General features: G+C 44.5%; 1 protein-coding gene across 1 annotated transcript; it reads right to left on the bottom strand.

Moving 5' to 3' along the window:
- Positions 1–302: 302 nt before the first annotated feature.
- pip5k1ba (phosphatidylinositol-4-phosphate 5-kinase, type I, beta a) lies at positions 303–17,723 on the bottom strand. The gene is made up of 14 exons (XM_033976201.2): positions 17,653–17,723; positions 15,986–16,147; positions 12,508–12,638; positions 11,996–12,113; positions 10,294–10,446; positions 8,663–8,959; positions 6,463–6,644; positions 5,385–5,465; positions 5,066–5,114; positions 4,904–4,988; positions 3,232–3,369; positions 3,087–3,156; positions 1,839–1,946; positions 303–726 (listed from the first exon to the last, which is right to left on the bottom strand). Exons 2-14 carry the CDS (start codon positions 16,046–16,048, stop codon positions 702–704), a joined length of 1,500 nt encoding a protein of 499 aa, XP_033832092.2. The 5' UTR covers positions 16,049–16,147; positions 17,653–17,723; the 3' UTR covers positions 303–701.
- Between the last annotated feature and the right edge of the window lie 1,260 nt (positions 17,724–18,983).

The following is an 18,983-nucleotide window of genomic DNA, read 5'->3' on the forward strand; positions in this document are numbered from 1 at the left end:
GCCCTGGTTTAGTCCTGGTTTAGTCTTAGTTTAGTCCTGGTTCAGTCCTGGTTCAGTCCTGGTTCAGTCCTGGTTTAGCCCTGGTTTAGTCCTGGTTTAGTCTTAGTTTAGTCCTGGTTCAGTCCTGGTTCAGTCCTGGTTTAGCCCTGGTTTAGTCGATGGTTTAAATCTGCAGATGTTACAGATTTGATGTGTCTGTTAAAGTTCAGGTCTGAGTCCATCATTATTATTATTATTATATTTTTATTTTTATTATTATTATTATTATTATTATTATTATTATTATTTGATTTGCAGATATATTTTGTCCGGTGACAGATCTGTATTTGTCTTTCTCTATGGCCCATATCGATGTCACATTTACTCTTGTCTCTAAAATCACCTGATGATCCTGATTTGTCAAACTCAGATAAACAAACTCTGGATTAAAGCTCCAGTTCAAAATCACTAAAGTTGCTGTTTTTTCCAGTGCGGCTCAGACTTCACTTCGCTCAAACACTGCGGCACATTCTCTATAAATATCTGTTTTTCTCTACGTCTCCTTGTCTTCGGTGAACCAGCCACTCAGACTCTGCACAGCGGGGGGGACGAGGGTACGGGGGGGACGAGGAGCCCGGGGCCACAGCAGCACAGGGGCCCCAGGTCTGTAGTGTTGAGAAGGACGAGGGACGAGGGTCTGGGACGAGGGTCTGGGACGAGGGTCAGGGGGTCACACGATGGTCATCACTGGAAAACAAGACATGAGGTTTGGGTTCAGTTTGGTTCTTCTCCTTTTTCTCTATTTGGAAAAAACAACTCAACTCAAGTCAAAGTAACTTAAAGAGGAACTGTCCGGACCACAGACTGTTTATGTAAATGGACAGAGCTAACGGGCTAGCACAAAATAACAAAGAAAAAAAACAAAACAAAAAACAAACCCCTCAAAATAACAAAAAAAAGAAAAAAAAACAACAAAAAACCCCTCAAAATAACAAAAAACCTCATCTCAAAATAACAAAGAAAAAAAACAAAAAAAAAAAAAACAAAACAAAAAAAACCCTCAAAATAACAAACCTCCCCCCTCTCAAAATGACAAAAAACCTCATCTCAAAATAACAAAGAATAAAGAATAAAACAAAAACAAAAAAAACAAAAAAAAAAACCTCAAAATAACAAAGAAAAAAAACAAAAACAAAAAAACAAAAAAACTCAAAATAACAAAGAAAAAAAACAAAAAAAACCCTAAAAATAACAAAAAAACCCATCTCAAAATAACAAAGAAAAAAAAGAAAAACAAAAAAACAACAAAAAAACCCCCATCAAAATAACAACCCCCCCTCAAAATAACAAAGAAAAAAAAGAAAAACAAAAAAACAACAAAAAAAACCCCATCAAAATAACAACCCCCCCTCAAAATAACAAAGAAAAAAAAAAAAAAAAAAAAACATCTCAAAATAACAAAAATATAATAAAAATGACAAAAAATTTAAACTGCAAGCAGTGATAAAGGCCCTCGCCGCCCCTTGCGACCGCGGGGCACAGGCCACAGTGAAGATCCCGCCTTTCGTTCCCGCTCACACGTTGTCCACAGATGAGGACACCGGGTCTCAGGAGGTTAAATGTCCAAAACGGCGAGAAGATTCCTGGTGTTTACTGGAGAAACTGTGTCGTCTGTGTTTCATTCCCAAACACCAGCGGAGGCAGAACACAAGTATTTATAAAGAAACACAAAAATAAGACTAAACTAAATCAAATCTGAAGGAGCTGAAGGTGTAAATCGGCCTGGTGTGATGATTCATTTGCAGGTTAGGACAGTGGAGTAAACAGAGTGAACAGTGATTGTAAGAGTGTGACATCACCGGCGTCTCACCAGGTACACGTCCAGCTCGTCGTCTGATTGGCTGCAGCTCAGAGAGGCCAGAGGAGCGTCCAGGGCGATGGTGGAGCTGGAGGCACGCCGCGCTTCACTGCGAACAGAGTCAAAGCCGGGGTCAATAATCCAAACGTTTGACCTCAGACTGAAGAGGAATCCCACGGAAACATGGATAACGTCAAAATGGACGAAAGATACTGCCTCAGTTTGACCTCGACCTCAAAGAAGAAGGTTTTTAATGTTCAGATCTGGATTTACAGACACAAAAGTGAAATAAAAACCCCAGGATCATGTAGAGGGTTAATACGAACATTTAAGACCAAAATGAGTCTGACAGCAGCAGAGACAGAGAGAGAGACAAAAAACAAAAAAATAACTAAAAAAAACAAACAAAAAAACCCTACTCAAAATAACAAAAAAGTTAAAAAATAAATAAATAAAAATAAACTGAAAAGGAAAAAAAAGAACTAAAAATAAAATAAAGGAAAAAATAAACTCAAAATAACAAAAAAAAGTTTAAAAAAACAACTCAAAATAAAAAAGAAAAAACTCAAAATAACAAAAAAAAAAAGAAAAAAAAACTCAAAAGAAAAAGAAAGAACTCAAAATAACAAAAAAATAAATAAAATAAACTCAAAATATCTCAGAACAAACCCCCCAGGATCATGTAGAGCGGGTTAATAAAAACATTTAAGACCAAAATGACGAGTCTGGGAGAGGTTTTTCAATAGAAATTGAATTGGAGCCAGGAAGTGCGCACATGATCACTTCCTGTTTGGAACGTAGCGGCTATCAGGTTAGCTACGTCCATTTATATAAACAGTCTATGATTATACTGATAAAAATAAATTACAACACCTTTATTTTATTAAAAAAGGTTTTGAACTGTCAAAAAAAAAAAAACCTTTCTCAGCTCTACTTCCTCTTTTTTCAACTTTTTATTTCTACAAACGTAACTGATGTAAAACTATGATGAATATTTACCACAAATAACCGCTAATCTGATCTGATCTTTTAGTGACAAGAACTGAATCTACCTGCATTTTAACAATATTAACCCCAGGATGTTGTCTAAAACCCAACACATTTATCATTTGGATACTATTTTTGGGGGAATGTGCTTAAACGAGTCAATCTAAAAATGTAATCTGTGTCTCAAGAAGAAGTAAACGTTTCTTATTGGAGGATTTTATCAGGCTCATTCTTTTAAAGCTTTAATATTATTCTGACCCACCTGTCGTTTCTGCAGAGGAAGGAAACTGTGGGTCTGGGCAGGAGGTCGGGCTGTTGACCAGAGACGGACACTGCACAGACACAAAATGACCATTATTCAGCTCCGATCGACTCTTTGAGGAATAAAATAATCTCATCTGTCTCACAGTCGCACTCGAGCTGCTCCAGACTCTGGGCCTTCTTGTCGCTCCTTCTCTCCTCAGTGTGACTGCACAGCACCTCCTGCGACGCAGACTTAGCGACGTGAAGAGAGCGCTTCCTCTTAGACGAGGCGCCTCGCAGAGCTGCAGGAGGAGACAGGGAGGAGTCAACCGAGTGAGGGGGAGGAGTCAACCGAGTGACAGGTGCAGGAGGAGACAGGGAGGAGTCAACCGAGTGACAGGGAGGAGTCAACTGAGTGACAGGTGCAGGAGGAGACAGGGAGGAGTCAACCGAGTGACAGGGAGGAGTCAACCGAGTGACAGGGAGGAGTCAACCGAGTGACAGGGAGGAGTCAACCAGGGGACAGGTGAAAGTGTAACAGAGTCAGGGTGAGACGTGAGATGTGACGGGGTGAGACGTGACAGGGGTGAGACGTGACACGTGTGAGACGTGACACGTGTGAGACGTGACAGGCGTGAGACGTGACAGGCGTGAGACGTGACAGGGGTGAGACGTGACAGGGGTGAGACGTGACACGTGTGAGACGTGACAGGCGTGAGACGTGACAGGGGTGAGACGTGACAGGGGTGAGACGTGACAGGGGTGAGACGTGACAGGCTTTAGACGTGACAGGGGTGAGACGTGACAGGCGTGAGACGTGACAGGGGTGAGACGTGACAGGTGTGAGACATGACAGGGGTGAGACGTGACAGGGGTTAGACGTGACAGGGGTGAGACGTGACACGCGTGAGACGTGACAGGGGTGAGACGTGACAGGGGTGAGACGTGACAGGGGTGAGACGTGACAGGCTTTAGACGTGACAGGGGTGAGACGTGACAGGCGTGAGACGTGACAGGGGTGAGACGTGACAGGTGTGAGACATGACAGGGGTGAGACGTGACAGGGGTTAGACGTGACAGGGGTGAGACGTGACACGCGTGAGACGTGACAGGGGTGAGACGTGACAGGGGTGAGACGTGACAGGGGTGAGACGTGACAGGCTTTAGACGTGACAGGGGTGAGACGTGACAGGCGTGAGACGTGACAGGGGTGAGACGTGACAGGTGTGAGACGTGACAGGGGTGAGACGTGACAGGGGTTAGACGTGACAGGGGTGAGACGTGACACGCGTGAGACGTGACAGGCGTGAGACGTGACAGAGGTGAGACGTGACAGAGGTGAGACGTGAAGGGAGTGAGACGTGACAGGGGTGAGACATGACAGGGGTGAGACGTGACAGAGGTGAGACGTGACAGGTGTGAGACGTGACACGTGTGAGACGTGACAGGGGTGAGACGTGACAGGCGTGAGACGTGACAGGGGTGAGACGTGACAGGGGTGAGACGTGACACGCGTGAGACGTGACAGGGGTGAGACGTGACACGCGTGAGACGTGACAGGGGTGAGACGTGACAGGGGTGAGACGTGACAGAGGTGAGACGTGACAGGGGTGAGACGTGACAGAGGTGAGACATGACAGGGGTGAGACGTGACAGGGGTGAGACGTGACAGAGGTGAGACATGACAGAGGTGAGACGTGACAGGGGTGAGACGTGACACGCGTGAGACGTGACAGGGGTGAGACGTGACAGGGGTGAGACGTGACACTTGTGAGACGTGACAGGGGTGAGACGTGACAGGGGTGAGACATGACAGGGGTGACGGGGAGGACTCACGCTGCAGTTTCCAGAACACCGTCGAGCTCATGAACTTGAGGAACCTGTCTGCGTAGAAGCTCGGCCTGTGCACCGACACCGTGTCCTGGAGCAAAGCACATTTCACACTTGAGAGCACGAAGCCGCAGTGACCGTTTGAACGAGGAGTGAATATTTACGTACCCCGTCGTGCACCAGCGCCTTCCAGGAGTGCTCCACCTTCTTAATCAGCCTGGGAAGAATAAGAAACACGCTTTTGTCAAGTTTTAAAAGTGCAGGACTGTCCATTTTTTCCACTCATTTTTGCATAAACGAGTAAACGGGATGGAGAGAGTGAAGAGTAGCGTGAATTTTATCTCCCAAACCCAAAATTTGCCACGTGAACACGGCTAATTTGAGAAACAAGTAACAAAAGTGACCACAGAGAAAATAAGACTAGTGCAGTACTCTTCCAGACCAGCAGGGGGAGCCAAAACGAATGTTGTTAGAATACAGTCCTCACCTGTACGACTGCAGGATGTCGATGATTCCTAAAAAGATGAGCAGGTTTTCATCTTTGTGTTTGGCAGGAATCCCTCCCAGCCTGAAATAAAAGCCGAAAGCAGGGTTAGAGGTACCACACAAACTGGACTCTTGTGAGCGTTAAGTCGTGTTCTAATTTATGCGTTAAACATGTGAGTGAAACAAAAAAAAAACACAAATCCGGGTCAGAAAATAGTGTGACATCGACCTTTAAGATTCTCTAAAATACAGCAAAAAAATTCAGCAAAACCAGACAAAAAACAATCACAAAAATATGTCTAAAATGAGTGATCTGTGTGAACTTTACCCTCGTCTCATCAGCCCCAATTTACTGGAGTTATGAAAATAGTAAAAGAAAAATTAAAATCTGTCAACTTTTTTAAATTAAAATTCTCAGAGTTGCCGCTTTTTGTTTTACCGACGTGTCAAAAGTTCAAATCAGGGTTTGAAGCAAAGAGTAAAGAAAGTAAACAGGACGCCCCGGAAAAAGAAACAAAGTGCTCCAATACATGTAAAAATAAAGATTTAAATTAACTAACTATAAACAACTGACTAACTAAATAAACAACTAACTAAATAAATAAACTAACAAAATAAATAAACAACTAACTAATTAAATAAACAACTAACTAACTAAATAAACTAACAAAATAAATAAGTAACTAATTAAATAACTAACCAAATAAATAAAATAACAAAATAAATAAACAACTAACTAAATAAAAAATCAACTAACTAAATAAATAAATAAATAAACAACTAACTAACTATTTAACTAACTAAATAAATAAAATAACAAAATAAAATAAAATAAAAAAAACAACTAACTAACTAAATAAATAAACAACTAACTAATGAAATAACTAAATAAATAAAAGCCGTTTTGAGTTATTTGAGTAGTTTCTTAAATTTGTTCCTTCAGTGAGAATCTTCAGTGTCACAGAAATAAAGTAGAAACACAAATAAAACACTGTCCACACTTGTGTCCGGTCGTGTAAACAGATAAATGTCCCACATAAACAGATCTGTCCCGGGTCACTCTGGTGTGTGCTTCTCACGTGTCGTCGTCGGCCACAGGCTCCGGGTCCTTGACCGTCCCCTGGATGGACTCCAGGGCCGTGGAGTAGAGCACCTTCTGTTTACGACTGTCAGGACGTGTCCCTCTGTGGAGAGGACGCTTCTCCAGGACGTGGACCCCCAACAGCAAACTGTAGTCCATGATCTTAAAGCTCTCCAGCACCTGGACGCACACATAAACACAATAAACACACACCAACACACACACAATAAACACACACACAAACACACATAAACACACACATAAACACAAATAAACACACATACACACACACAAACACACAAACCTCCAGACTCACACTGTGTAAAAACATCAAACCACATGCAAATGACTCCAGTGAGGTACTCCCCCCCCCCCCACAGAGGTGAACATCAGAAGAGTCGGAAATAAAACCAGGACTAAACCAGGACTAAACCAGGACTAAACCAGGACTAAACCAGGACTAAACCAGGACTAAACCAGGACCAAACCAGGACTAAACCAGGACCAAACCAGGACTAAACAAGGACTAAACCAGGTCTAAACCAGGACTAAACCAGGTCTAAACCAGGACTAAACCAGGACTAAACCAGGACTAAACCATGGAAACAGAAAGTTAAAGCCATATTTCGGAACATTCTCCATGGAGATAGAGACGTTTATACCACACTGTGGAATATTATAGCCAAAGAAACAACATATCCATGGAAACGAGCAGGAGCAGGCCGTCCACCGGGCTGAATAAGAGTCAGGTTTGTGGAAATGCGAGCCCACACAGAATAAGGATGCATGTTTTTCAGTGCAATCAATAATGAATCAAAATAAAAAACAAACAAAAACAAAAACTGCTTTTATCTGAGTCTATTTTGTGGTTAAAAAGTTACATACTGAGGCTTTAAACAGTTGTGTAATCAGAGGTGTGACGTGTTATGTTCAGATTATCTGCAGATGTTCAGATTGTGTGTTTGCTGCTGGTTTGTTTAGATGTGAGTGTTTGTGTGTACAGTATGTGTGGAATGTCCCTGTGTGCGTCTTACACTAATGAGATTAGTCAGAACTTGTGACTCATTTACAAACTTCTGCACAAAAACACAACACAAATACTTATGTAAGAGTATTTGTGTTTCATGACGTAATGCTCCTGAGTTTGAGCTTTTCATTACAGCGGCGTTTATAATTTACACATTTAAACTTAATAAATGAAACACTGCGACTGAGCGAAAGTTAGAAAACTGTGGTGTCCAATGGGAGAGGAGAGAAGAGGAGAGACGAGGAGAGAAGAGACGAGGAGAGGGGAGACGAGGAGATGAAATGAAGAGATGAGAGAGGAGACGAGAGAGGAGAGAAGAGACGAAGAGATGAGAGAGGAGACGAGGAGAGGAGATGAAGAGATGAGAGAGGAGACGAGAGGAGACAAGAGAGGAGATAAGAGAAGAGACCTCTCGTCTCCTCTTTTGTCTCTTCTCTTGTCTCCTCTCTCGTCTCCTCTCTCATCTCCTCGTCTCTTCTCTCATCTCCTTGTCTCCTTTGAGACGAGAGAGGAGACGAGAGAAGAGACGAGGAGATGAGAGAAGAGACGAGGAGATGAGAGAGTAGAAGAAAGACAAGAGAGGAGACAAGGACATGAGATGAGGAGATGAGAGAGGAGACGAGGAGATGAGAGAGGAGACAAGAGAAGAGACGAGAGAGGAGACGAGAAAGGAAATGAGAACGAGGAGACCAGAATGAGGAGATGAGGACGAGGAGATGAGACTGGAGGAGACAAGAGAGGAAACGAGGAGATGAGGACACGAAAGAGGAGAAGAAAGAGGAGACGAGAGTGGGCGTGTCACAGGTGGAGGTTAAACGGGGGCAGATCGACAAAATGGCGTCTTGAAAATAGTGGATTAAAGATTAAACTCAAACATGAATCAGTCCAAATAAAACTTCAGAGACTCAACGAGAAGAAACGACTGAAACATGGAGAAAAGTTCTGATTTAAATCGTTTTAAATAAAGATGTTTTGAATCCCGACTAAACCCGTGTCGTCCCCTCGTGTCGTCCCCTCGTGTCGTCCCCTCGTGTCGTGTCGTCCCCTCATGTCGTCCCCTCGTGTCGTCCCCTCGTGTCGTCCCCCCGTGTCGTCCCCCCGTGTCGTCCCTTCGTGTCGTCCCCTCGTGCCGTCCCCTCGTGTCGTCCCCTCGTGTCTCTGCGCGTCTCACCCGACAGTCCCGCTCCAGCGTCCTCATCAGGGCCTGGTAGTTGTCCGCTTGGAGGTAGATTCCCTGGTGCATGTCTCTGAAGTCCAGGTCTTTGTAGGTGGGCGAGGCTTTGGCGCGCTCTTTGCGATTGGCTCGGCGTTTGTAGGAGGAGCCTTTCAGGTCGTACTTGTAGTGCATGTGCAGGGCGCGAGGAAGAACGTTATTCATCACGACCAGACGCAGGGTCACGCCCCCACACTGCACGCAGTACAGACCGTAGAACTTAGGCAGAAGAGTGCGAGGGTTCTGGTTCAGGTTCTGAGGGGAGGAGAGAGAGGGGGAGAGAGGAGGGGAGAGGAGAGGAGGAGAGGGGGGAGAGGAGGAGAGGAGGGGAGAGGAGAGGAGAGGAGGAGAGGAGGGGAGAGAGGGGGAGAGAGGAGGGGAGAGAGGGGGAGAGAGGGGGGGGGGGAGGATGGGACAGAGTGTACAGGGGGGCAGAGTGAGAAACAGAGAGGAGGGGAAAGAGGGGGAGAGAGAGGGGGAGAGGAGGAGAGGAGGAGAGAGGGGAGAGAAGGAGAGGAGGGGAGAGAGGGAGAGAGGAGGAGAGGAGAGGGGGAGAGAGGGGGAGAGAGGAGAGAAAGGGGGAGAGAGGGGGAGAGAGGGGAGAGGAGGGGAAGAGAGGGGGAGAGGAGGAGAGGAGGGGAAGAGAGGGAGAGAGAGGGGGAGAGAGGAGGGGAAGAGAGGGGGAGAGAGAGGAGAGAGGGGGAGAGGAGGAGAAGAGAGGGGGAGAGAGGGGGAGAGGAGGAGAAGAGAGGGGGAGAGAGGGGGAGAGGAGGAGAAGGGGAGAGAGGGAGAGAGAGGAGGGGAAGAGAGGAGAGGAGAGGAGGAGAGGAGGAGAAGGGGAGAGAGAGGAGAGAGAGGACTGTTATTCTTGTAAACAATGAGGCTAATATGAAGCTAATCCTGCGAGAGCGAAGTGAAACGGGCTAATCTTGGACTAGTCACATAACAATCCTCTGGAAACAGCTCCATCAGTGAGAATTACACAATTAAGATGCATCAGAGCAACACACCCTGAGGTCAAAGGTCACAAATGGGTGTTTTTTTTGCAGTTTAATGGCAGATTGTAGATGTGTTGTAGTTACGGGTTTGTCCACAAGGGGCATAACAGGCATAAAAATTTGACGTCTGCTCTGTCGACGCAATAAAAACAATAAACCTGTCATAGACTTAAACATCCGTCTGAAACTATGGCCTCAAATTCTGCAGCGTGAACATTCAGACCGTTGCCGTAGTGATTAAAAATTAAAAATAAAATACCCACAGATGGTGTAATAGTATCTGAAGAAAAATCAAATCTGCAACTGGACAAAACGTCGTAGGAGTGAAGGCGTTTAGCTGCTCCTTCAAGCCCCTAGTGAGTGATTTCACACCTATTAGCATCCTGGCTAGCTCTGTTGTTCTCTTTGTTTCCTTTGTTTGCTTTGGGTTCGAGGATGGAGTTACAGATGATGTCTAAGGCCCTCATTTCGGTTCAAAAATGGATCGTCTTTGCTGACAAAAATGATGTCTCGTACAGCAGACTGTGGTCCCGAGCAGCCCTTGAGTAGTGTAAAAGTATTTGAAGTATCAGGAGGTGACGTTTTTCTCACCATGTAGTACCCGGGGAGCAGCTTCTGGAGGAACTCGGCCTCCTTGTGCTGGACGGTCTTGATGATGAACTCGTCGTCGCTCGTCAGGTAGAACCAGGAGCTGCTGGCCCCGGGGTTGGACAGCTCGATCAGGGGCTCCTTACACAGAGAGTACTGCAAAAACGAGAGGAACGGGCAGGACTTTACATGTTAAAGCTCCACTGTGGAACTTTTATGATAGAGGAGATGCTACCTGGCTGAGTGTGAGCGGCACCTAGTGGTCACTGGGGGAAACAGACAGGACTACACCAGGACTAAACCAGGACTAAAACAGGACGAAACAAGGACTAAAACAGGACTAAACAAGGACTAAAACAGGACTAGACCAGGACTAAAACAGGACTAAACCAGGACTAAAACAGGACTAAAACAGGACTAAACAAGGACTAAACCAGGACTAAAACAGGACTAAACCAGGACTAAACAAGGACTAAACCAGGACTAAAACAGGACTAAAACAGGACGAAACAAGGACTAAAACAGGACTAAACCAGGACTAAAACAGGACTAAACCAGGACTAAACCAGGACGAAACAAGGACTAAAACAGGACTAAACCAGGACTAAACCAGGTCTAAAACAGGACCAAACCAGGTCTAAACCAGGTCTAAAACAGGACTAAAACAGGAATAAACCAGGTCTAAAACAGGACTAAACCAGGACTAAACCAGGACTAAAACAGGACTAAAACAGGAATAAACCAGGTCTAAACCAGGTCTAAAACAGGACTAAAACAGGACTAAAACAGGAATAAACCAGGTCTAAAACAGGACTAAAACAGGACTAAACAAGGACTAAACCAGGTCTAAAACAGGACCAAACCAGGTCTAAACCAGGTCTAAAACAGGAATAAAACAGGAATAAACCAGGACTAAACCAGGTCTAAAACAGAACTAAACCAGGACTAAACCAGGACTAAACCAGGTCTAAAACAGGACCAAACCAGGACTAAACAAGGACTAAAACAGGACTAAACCAGGACTAAACCAGGACTAAACCAGGACCAAACCAGGACTAAACCAGGACTAAACCAGGACCAAACCAGGACCAAACCAAGTCTAAACCAGGACTAAACCAGGACTAAACCAGGACCAAACCAGGGCCAAACCAGGACTAAACCAGGACTAAACCAGGACCAAACCAAGTCTAAACCAGGACTAAACCAGGACTAAACCAGGACCAAACCAGGGCCAAACCAGGACTAAACCAGGACTAAACCAGGACTAAACCAGGACCAAACCAAGTCTAAACCAGGACTAAACCAGGACTAAACCAGGACCAAACCAAGTCTAAACCAGGACTAAACCAGGACTAAACCAGGACCAAACCAGGGCTAAACCAGGACTAAACCAGGCCTAAACCCGGTCTAAACCAGGTCTAAACCAGGACTAAACCGGGACTAAACTGGGTCTAAACCAGGACTAAACCAGGACTGAACAAGGACCTGACGTGTCTCGGAGCGACTTAAACGTCTCTATGTCGCGTTTATGGAATTACAGGTGTTTTAAAATTAGAAAAAACAGATTTAAGGACACGGTAACTCATGGTGAGCATAGAACGATTGTATTTGGAGAACCTGAGCGAGTTCTGTGGACTAGCGTACATGTGTTTTTGATATCTCGCTCTCAGCACAGGTGGGGTTTGAGTGGGCGGAGCTTACTCACCAGGTAGTCGTCAGGCTTGATCCCAAACAGCTCTCTGAAGTAGCGGAAGGCCAGAGGAGCGTACGTCTTCAGTCTGAAGTCTGGGAACTTGTGCGCAGGGGTGAGACTGCTGCCCGCGCTGAAACACACAAACACACACACGCACACACACATGAACGCACAAACGCACACACATATGACGACACAAACGCACACGGAACAAGCTCAGTGGTTGTAGTTCAAACAGGAAGACTCCATTTCCTATAGGTATCACAATATATGAGAAGTTATTGTGTTTTTATCAGCTGATGTTTGTCTAAAAGTTACGACGTGTAAGAATAAATGAAGAATCTGTGAGAATAAAAAACTAATCTGAACAAGTATAAAAACTAAATACTCAAATAAACCACACAATGCACAATTCAATGCTGAAATCATAGACTGTTTATGTAAATGGACATAGTTAACCAAACAGGAAGTGAACATGTGCACACTTCCACCACCTCCCTGTGGACATCAGGGACATGTCCTACCTGGGCAGGAAGACGCTCTCCACCACAGAGAAGTCCTGCATGAGCACGTCCCGGTCGGGTTTGGAGCTCAGGTTCCCGACAGCGTACCCGATCCCGAGCTGGATCGCCCCCTTCAGGGCCTCGGGGGTGGGCTGCACAACACAAGACAACGATTAAATATTGACCTTATTCAGCCCCGCCCACCTTTTCCTGTAAAGGCAGATAAACCGCGCTTTCTTTGGGTTAAATGGAAAGTGGAAAAAGAATTTGGGAAAGTTTTGAAGCTAAAATATTATATAGAATATCATATTTTCTGGACTATAAGTGTCACTTTTTTCATAGTTTGTCCGGGGGTGCAACTTATATATGTTTTTTCTTCATTATTATGCAGTTTTTTGGTGCGACTTATACTCCAGAGCGACTTATATATGTTTTTTCTTCATTATTAAGCAGTTTTTGGTGCGACTTATACTCCAGAGCGACTTATATATGTTTTTTCTTCATTATTAAGCAGTTTTTGGTGCGACTTATACTCCAGAGCGACTTATATATGTTTTTTCTTCATTATTAAGCAGTTTTTGGTGCGACTTATACTCCAGAGCGACGTATATATGTTTTTTCTTCATTATTATGCAGTTTTTTGGTGCGACTTATACTCCAGAGCGACGTATAGTCTGGTGCAAACAAGTCAACACTGCACTGATTCTCTGTGAAGCTTTAAAAAGTCTCTGTAGTCCATATAGAACCTCGACAGACTGAATACATTTGACAGTTTTTCATGTTTTTCTAGTTCCGACTTTGTTTCGTGGGATAATAACTGTGCTAAATATTAAAGGGCTCATGTTACGCTGTTTTCAAATCTGTTCTAATGTCGTTTCCTCGTCACACACGGACCTGGAGTTGTGTTTTGTTCCTGCAGATTTAGGCCGAGTTCTCCTCTCAAACTGAAAATGCTCTGTTCCACCTTGTGATGTCATTGTGTGGCGATACAGGAAGTGCTCCACTGTGTTTTTAAACTCCACACACCTTCATTTCTAGAATAATCTGGATAATTTTAGCTGAGGAATTATCAATCTCTGCCAAATAACAGGTAAAAGGAACTTGAAAAAACTACCACTTGATGACATCACAAGGTGGAACAGAGCGTTTTGAGCTTTGGAGATGTTACAGACTAATAATAAAGGGTTAAACACAACTCCAGATCTGTTTTTGAGGAGATAACAGCAGTAGAACGTGACTTAAAGCTCAAAAGAGTCAGTTTTGTGTCATACAGGAGCTTTAAGTGACAGTTTGTGGAAAGGAGCAAAGTACAAAAATACAGGAAGTGGCGAGATGTAAAACAGAATCCCTCTGTCTACGTCATCAACACGGAAAACTCCATCCAAAAATGGCCGTTGTTTACATTATGGTTGATAAGTAACGTTCATGGTATTTCCTCGTGTCGCATCAGCCGCCCGCGTCCAACCAGGAAGTACAAATATGAACTTCAACAAAATGAAAAAGTAGAAAAAAACTAGACTCTTGTGGAGGTTTAAGTCGTGTTAGAACGTTGTTAGCGCATCAAAAACAGACCTGGAGTTGTGTTTTGTTTCCTTCACACATGTTTGACTCTCACTTTATTATTTGTCTGTAACGTCTCCAAAGCTCAAAATGTGACGTTCCACCTTGTGATGTCATCAAGTGGTAGTTTTATCAAGTTCCTTTTACCTTTTATTTGGCAGAGATTGATAATTCCTCAGCTAAAATTATCCAGATTATTCTAGAAATGAAGGCGCGTGGAGTTTAAAAACACAGCGGAGCACTTCCTGTATCACCACACGATGACATCACGAGGTGGAACAGAGTGTTTTCAGGGCCCTTTAACTACGTTTTAGTGAAATTTTTGGATATTTCATGGCAAAGTACAACGTAATCAACAGGAAAAACTGGCTCTTTTGCGCCTCCATCTGGACACCTGACAACATCCTCAAGTACACATGTCAAACTCAGGCCCGGGGGCTCAATCTGGCCCGCGGTGTGATTATATTTGGCCCGTGAGATCATATCAAGTGCGCGTTAGAGCTCGCCTGCCGGTGTACAGCGCACGTACCACTTATACTACAAATCCCAGAATGCTTTACTAGTACACTGCAAGTACGCGACTGTTGACACTCATTAGCAACCAAGCTAGTCATCAACCAAGCTAGCCACCTCAGCCAAATGAAATGCTATAGAGAGAGACGTAATTTGTTTTATCTATTTAAATAAGAAATAAATACTACTGTTGTGCCTTTTATTTCAAATTTAATCTCTCATGTTTGTAATATGAGGCTTGAGTTGTTCCAGATTTTGTGTTTAAGCAAAATTAAAGTTTGAAAAATCGAATAAATATTGACTTTTGCCCGTGAATTTGTCTTCGTTTTTAGTTTTGTCCCAGTGTGAATTTGAGTTTGACGCGTCTGTTCTAGATTATGAAAACTACCCATACTGCACTGGTGTGGTGTAACAGTTTGTTGTTATGTAATCACAAAGGGCCCTTGTCACAGCTGAGACTTAACGGGCTAATGCTAATGCTAATGCTAATGCTGAAGCTAATCCCTGTGTGAGCTTTGGAGCGTCAGTGACTCAGACCGAACAGAAGAACTTCACTGGACTTTGGACTCGTCTAACGTCCTCATTTACCATTTACGACGCTAAGCAACCGAGTGCGTCCGAGTGTGTTTAAAGTGCAGTGTGTAACTTTTCCGGGGAGTAGGTGCATGTGTGGAGATGTTGATTGCAGAGCTTAGAATGTTCCTTTTGTTTTCTCAGGAATAGATTATGTTTAATGATAGATGGGTACGTTTAATGGCATACGTGTGTTTATCTCACGCAACGGACCCCGCAAAGCCATGGTTACAGATCAGATCTATGATGAGGCGAGCAGAGTACAGATGCAGCTCTTTAGTGTCACTTTAAGATTCATTTACGTAAAAAAAAACACGGTAAAAAGCTTGTACTTGTTGTGAGGTCTTTACATTTTTAGCGTTCCCTCGTTCCATCTGGACCGTCCCAGAGCTGTGGACCCTGGGGATTTAGACTGAGTTCTTCTCTCAAACTGAAAACACTCTGTTCCACCTTGTGATGTCATCGTGTGGTGATACAGGAAGTGCTCCGCTGTGTTTTTAAACTCCACACACCTTCATTTCTAGAATCGTTTGGATCATTTCAGTCCTGGAGTTGCCGATTTCTACTGAACTAAAGGTAAAAAAAAGTAGCCGTTAACTTGAAAACTACCACTTGATGACATCACAAGGTGGAACAGAGCGTTTTGAGCTTTGGAGATGTAACAGACGAATAATAAATGAAACAAAACACAACTCCAGGTCTATTTTTGAGGAGAAAACAACATTATAACATGACTTAAAGCTACAACAGACGATTTAGTGTGATTCAGGACATTTAAAGATGAGGATAATCAAACGTGTGTCGTCGTGTGTTGTCGTATGTTGTCATGTGTTGTCTGTGTTTCTTGTCGTACCTTCTTGTGGTCGGGGGTCATGGTGCTCCTGGTGGTGCCCCCGTGCTGGCTGGGGGAGGACATGTCCTGAGCGGGTGGCTGGTTCCTGGGGTGCTCTCTGCGCTCGGTGGAGTCTGGAGGAGGCGCTCGGTCAGAGGTGAGGTCCGAGCGGACTGTGGAGCCCTGAGGACCAGAGGGGCTTTAAGAACCAGACCTGATCCTGATCCTGATCCGGGCTCAGGGATCAGGGGAACACAAACAGAACACAGGGGCCAGGGAGGGGCCCCGGGGACAAATCCAGGACTCGGGACAACTTAGACTGTTTGTTTAGACGTAAAAAAAAAAACAAAAAAAAAGAGACATTTAAGGGTCAGGTTTGTGATCTCTGTTGTAATGTTGTTTCCTCTATGTGGTATTAAAGAGGAGGTATGTGTCATTTACTGTGTGTGTGTGGGTGTGTGGGGGTGTGTGTGTGTGTGTGTGTTGTGTGTGTGTCTGTGTGTGTGTGTTGTGCGGATGTGGTTGCCGTGGGAAGTGACAGGAAGCGGCAGGAGCGACTCAGATAAAACACACACATGCATCGATCAAACTTAAAATAAACTTAAAATAGGCACGAACCCCAGAGGAGCAGAGGATGAAGAGGAGCAGAGGATGAAGAGGAGCAGAGGATGAAGAGGAGCAGAGGATGAAGAGGAGCAGAGGATGAAGAGGAAACAGATGATGCAGAAGAGGGTGAGCTGATGTAGAGGACGTCCTTGTGTGTTTGCATGTCCCTGGTGATGCAGAGGAAGTTCAAACGATGCAGAGGAGTGACAGATGATGCAGGGGAGCCTCAGTTGATGCAGAGGAGGTGTATTCACATGTGTAAACGAGGAGCAGCAGACAGTGCAGAGGAGGCTCAGATGGCGCAGAGGAGGCTCAGACGGTGCAGAGGAGGCTCATTTGATGCAGAGGAGGCTCATTTGATGCAGAGGAGGCTCATTTGATGCAGAGGAGGCTCATTTGCATGTGTAAACGAGGCTCGGGGCTGATTTGCTTGTTCCTCTGTGTTTGTTCCTCTTAAACGGCTCCATTCAGGATTTATGTTTCACTCTGACTTTTTCACCACAAACGAGACGAGTTTTCAAACATTTTTAACACATTTTTTTTTTACACATTTTCATCTTTTTTCTCGATCCCCGTCGTGTTTTTGTCACACGACCTGAAACGGGCCGTGTCTCTTTTCCCTGTGGAGCTTTGGACTTGTTCACTGCACATTTGAATATCTCTGTGTTACATAAGTCACACCATTTTTTTATGTTTTTTCTTTTTTTTCTTTTTCTTTTTTTGTTTAAACCTGCTTCATTTCGTTTTGTTTCATAAAAATCAGCAGTTACAGGTGCATTTCAGTGTCAGAGTGTGAGTATTATATCATAAGAAAATCACTTTTGTATTATATTGTAAGAAAATCACTTAAAAAAAATAAATTAGATAAAAAAAACTACAAAAAAAACTTTAAAAACTACAAATATTATGACATTTTTCAATCGTCGTTATAACATTTTGACTCTGGAGCAGCTGTGAGTCCATCCACACGTCAAAAATACACAATAAAACAGAAAAAAATACATAAAAAACAGACCAAACCTCCACAGTTAAACGTGTGACATTTGTTTTATAAAAAGCACAAAGTGAAAGTGAGTTCTTACCGTCCAGATCCATGGAGAGGCTCACTCTGCTGCTGCTGCGTCTAAACTTAGACTCAGACACATATCCTGCTCTGCACTTCCTGTTAGCAAACATGCAAAAATACACATCAGGTTTACAGCCAGGAAACACACACACACACACACACACACACAAACACAAATAAGACTGAGCGAGGATGCTATAGCGGTTAGCGGTTAGCAGCTAGCAGCACAAAATGCACCAGTGTGAAGTTTGAGTCATGTTTTAAAGCTGTTAACGCGTCAAAAATAGACCTGGAGTTGTGTTTTGTTTCATTTATTATCAGTCCGTCACATCTCCAAAGCTCAAAATGCGGCATTCCACCTTGTGATGTCATCAAGTGGTAGTTTTCAAGTGAACCTCTGCGTTTTAGCTTTTGTTTAATAGAGATTAGCGACTCCAGATTGGGCTGAAATGATCCAAATGATTCTGTAAATGAAGGTGTGTGGAGTTTAAAAACACAGTGGAGCACTTCCTGTATCGCCACATGATGACATCACAAGGTGGAACACAGTGTTTTTTTAGTTTAAGAGAAGAACAGGGTTTGTGTGATGAACATGTGTGAATTAAACACAAAAACACAACTCCAGGTCTGTTTGTGACGAGGAAATGACATAACAGATCAGAAACACAGTAAAATATGTACCCTTTAAGTAAAAGTGAGGTAAAAAGTTACTCAAGTAAAAGTATCACATGAAAAAATCTACTTAAGTAAAAGTACCTGTTTAAAAATGTCAGGACACAGCTCCCCCTACAGGACAGGACAGGACACAGCTCCCCCTACAGGACAGGACACAGCTCCCCCTACAGGACAGGACAGGACACAGCTCCCCCTACAGGACAGGACACAGCTCCCCCTACAGGACAGGACACAGCCCCCTCTACAGGACAGGACAGGACACAGCTCCCCCTACAGGACAGGACACAGCCCCCTCTACAGGACAGGACAGGACACAGCTCCCCCTACAGGACAGGACACAGCTCCCCCTACAGGACAGGACAGGACACAGCCCCCCCTACAGGACAGGACAGGACACAGCCCCCCCTACAGGACAGGACACAGCTCCCCCTACAGGACAGGACACAGCCCCCTCTACAGGACAGGACAGGACACAGCTCCCCCTACAGGACAGGACACAGCTCCCCCTACAGGACAGGACACAGCCCCCCCTACAGGACAGGACACAGCTCCCCCTACAGGACAGGACACAGCCCCCCCTACAGGACAGGACAGGACACAGCTCCCCCTACAGGACAGGACACAGCTCCCCCTACAGGACAGGACAGGACACAGCTCCCCCTACAGGACAGG

The sequence above is a fragment of the Periophthalmus magnuspinnatus genome, chromosome 12 (genome assembly GCF_009829125.3).
Source record: "Periophthalmus magnuspinnatus isolate fPerMag1 chromosome 12, fPerMag1.2.pri, whole genome shotgun sequence".
Lineage (NCBI taxonomy): Eukaryota > Metazoa > Chordata > Actinopteri > Gobiiformes > Gobiidae > Periophthalmus > Periophthalmus magnuspinnatus.

Bases quoted from the DNA above. Each gene is read 5' to 3' on its own strand.
- pip5k1ba (XM_033976201.2), bottom strand. From the start codon at position 16,048: ATGTCCTCCCCCAGCCAGCACGGGGGCACCACCAGGAGCACCATGACC. The intron at 8,960-10,293 runs GTGAGAAAAACG...TCCTCCCCTCAG, and splicing joins TGCTCCCCGGGTACTACATG to AACCTGAACCAGAACCCTCG. The intron at 3,157-3,231 runs GTGAGACAGATG...GTGTCTGTGCAG, and splicing joins GGAGCAGCTCGAGTGCGACT to TGTCCGTCTCTGGTCAACAG.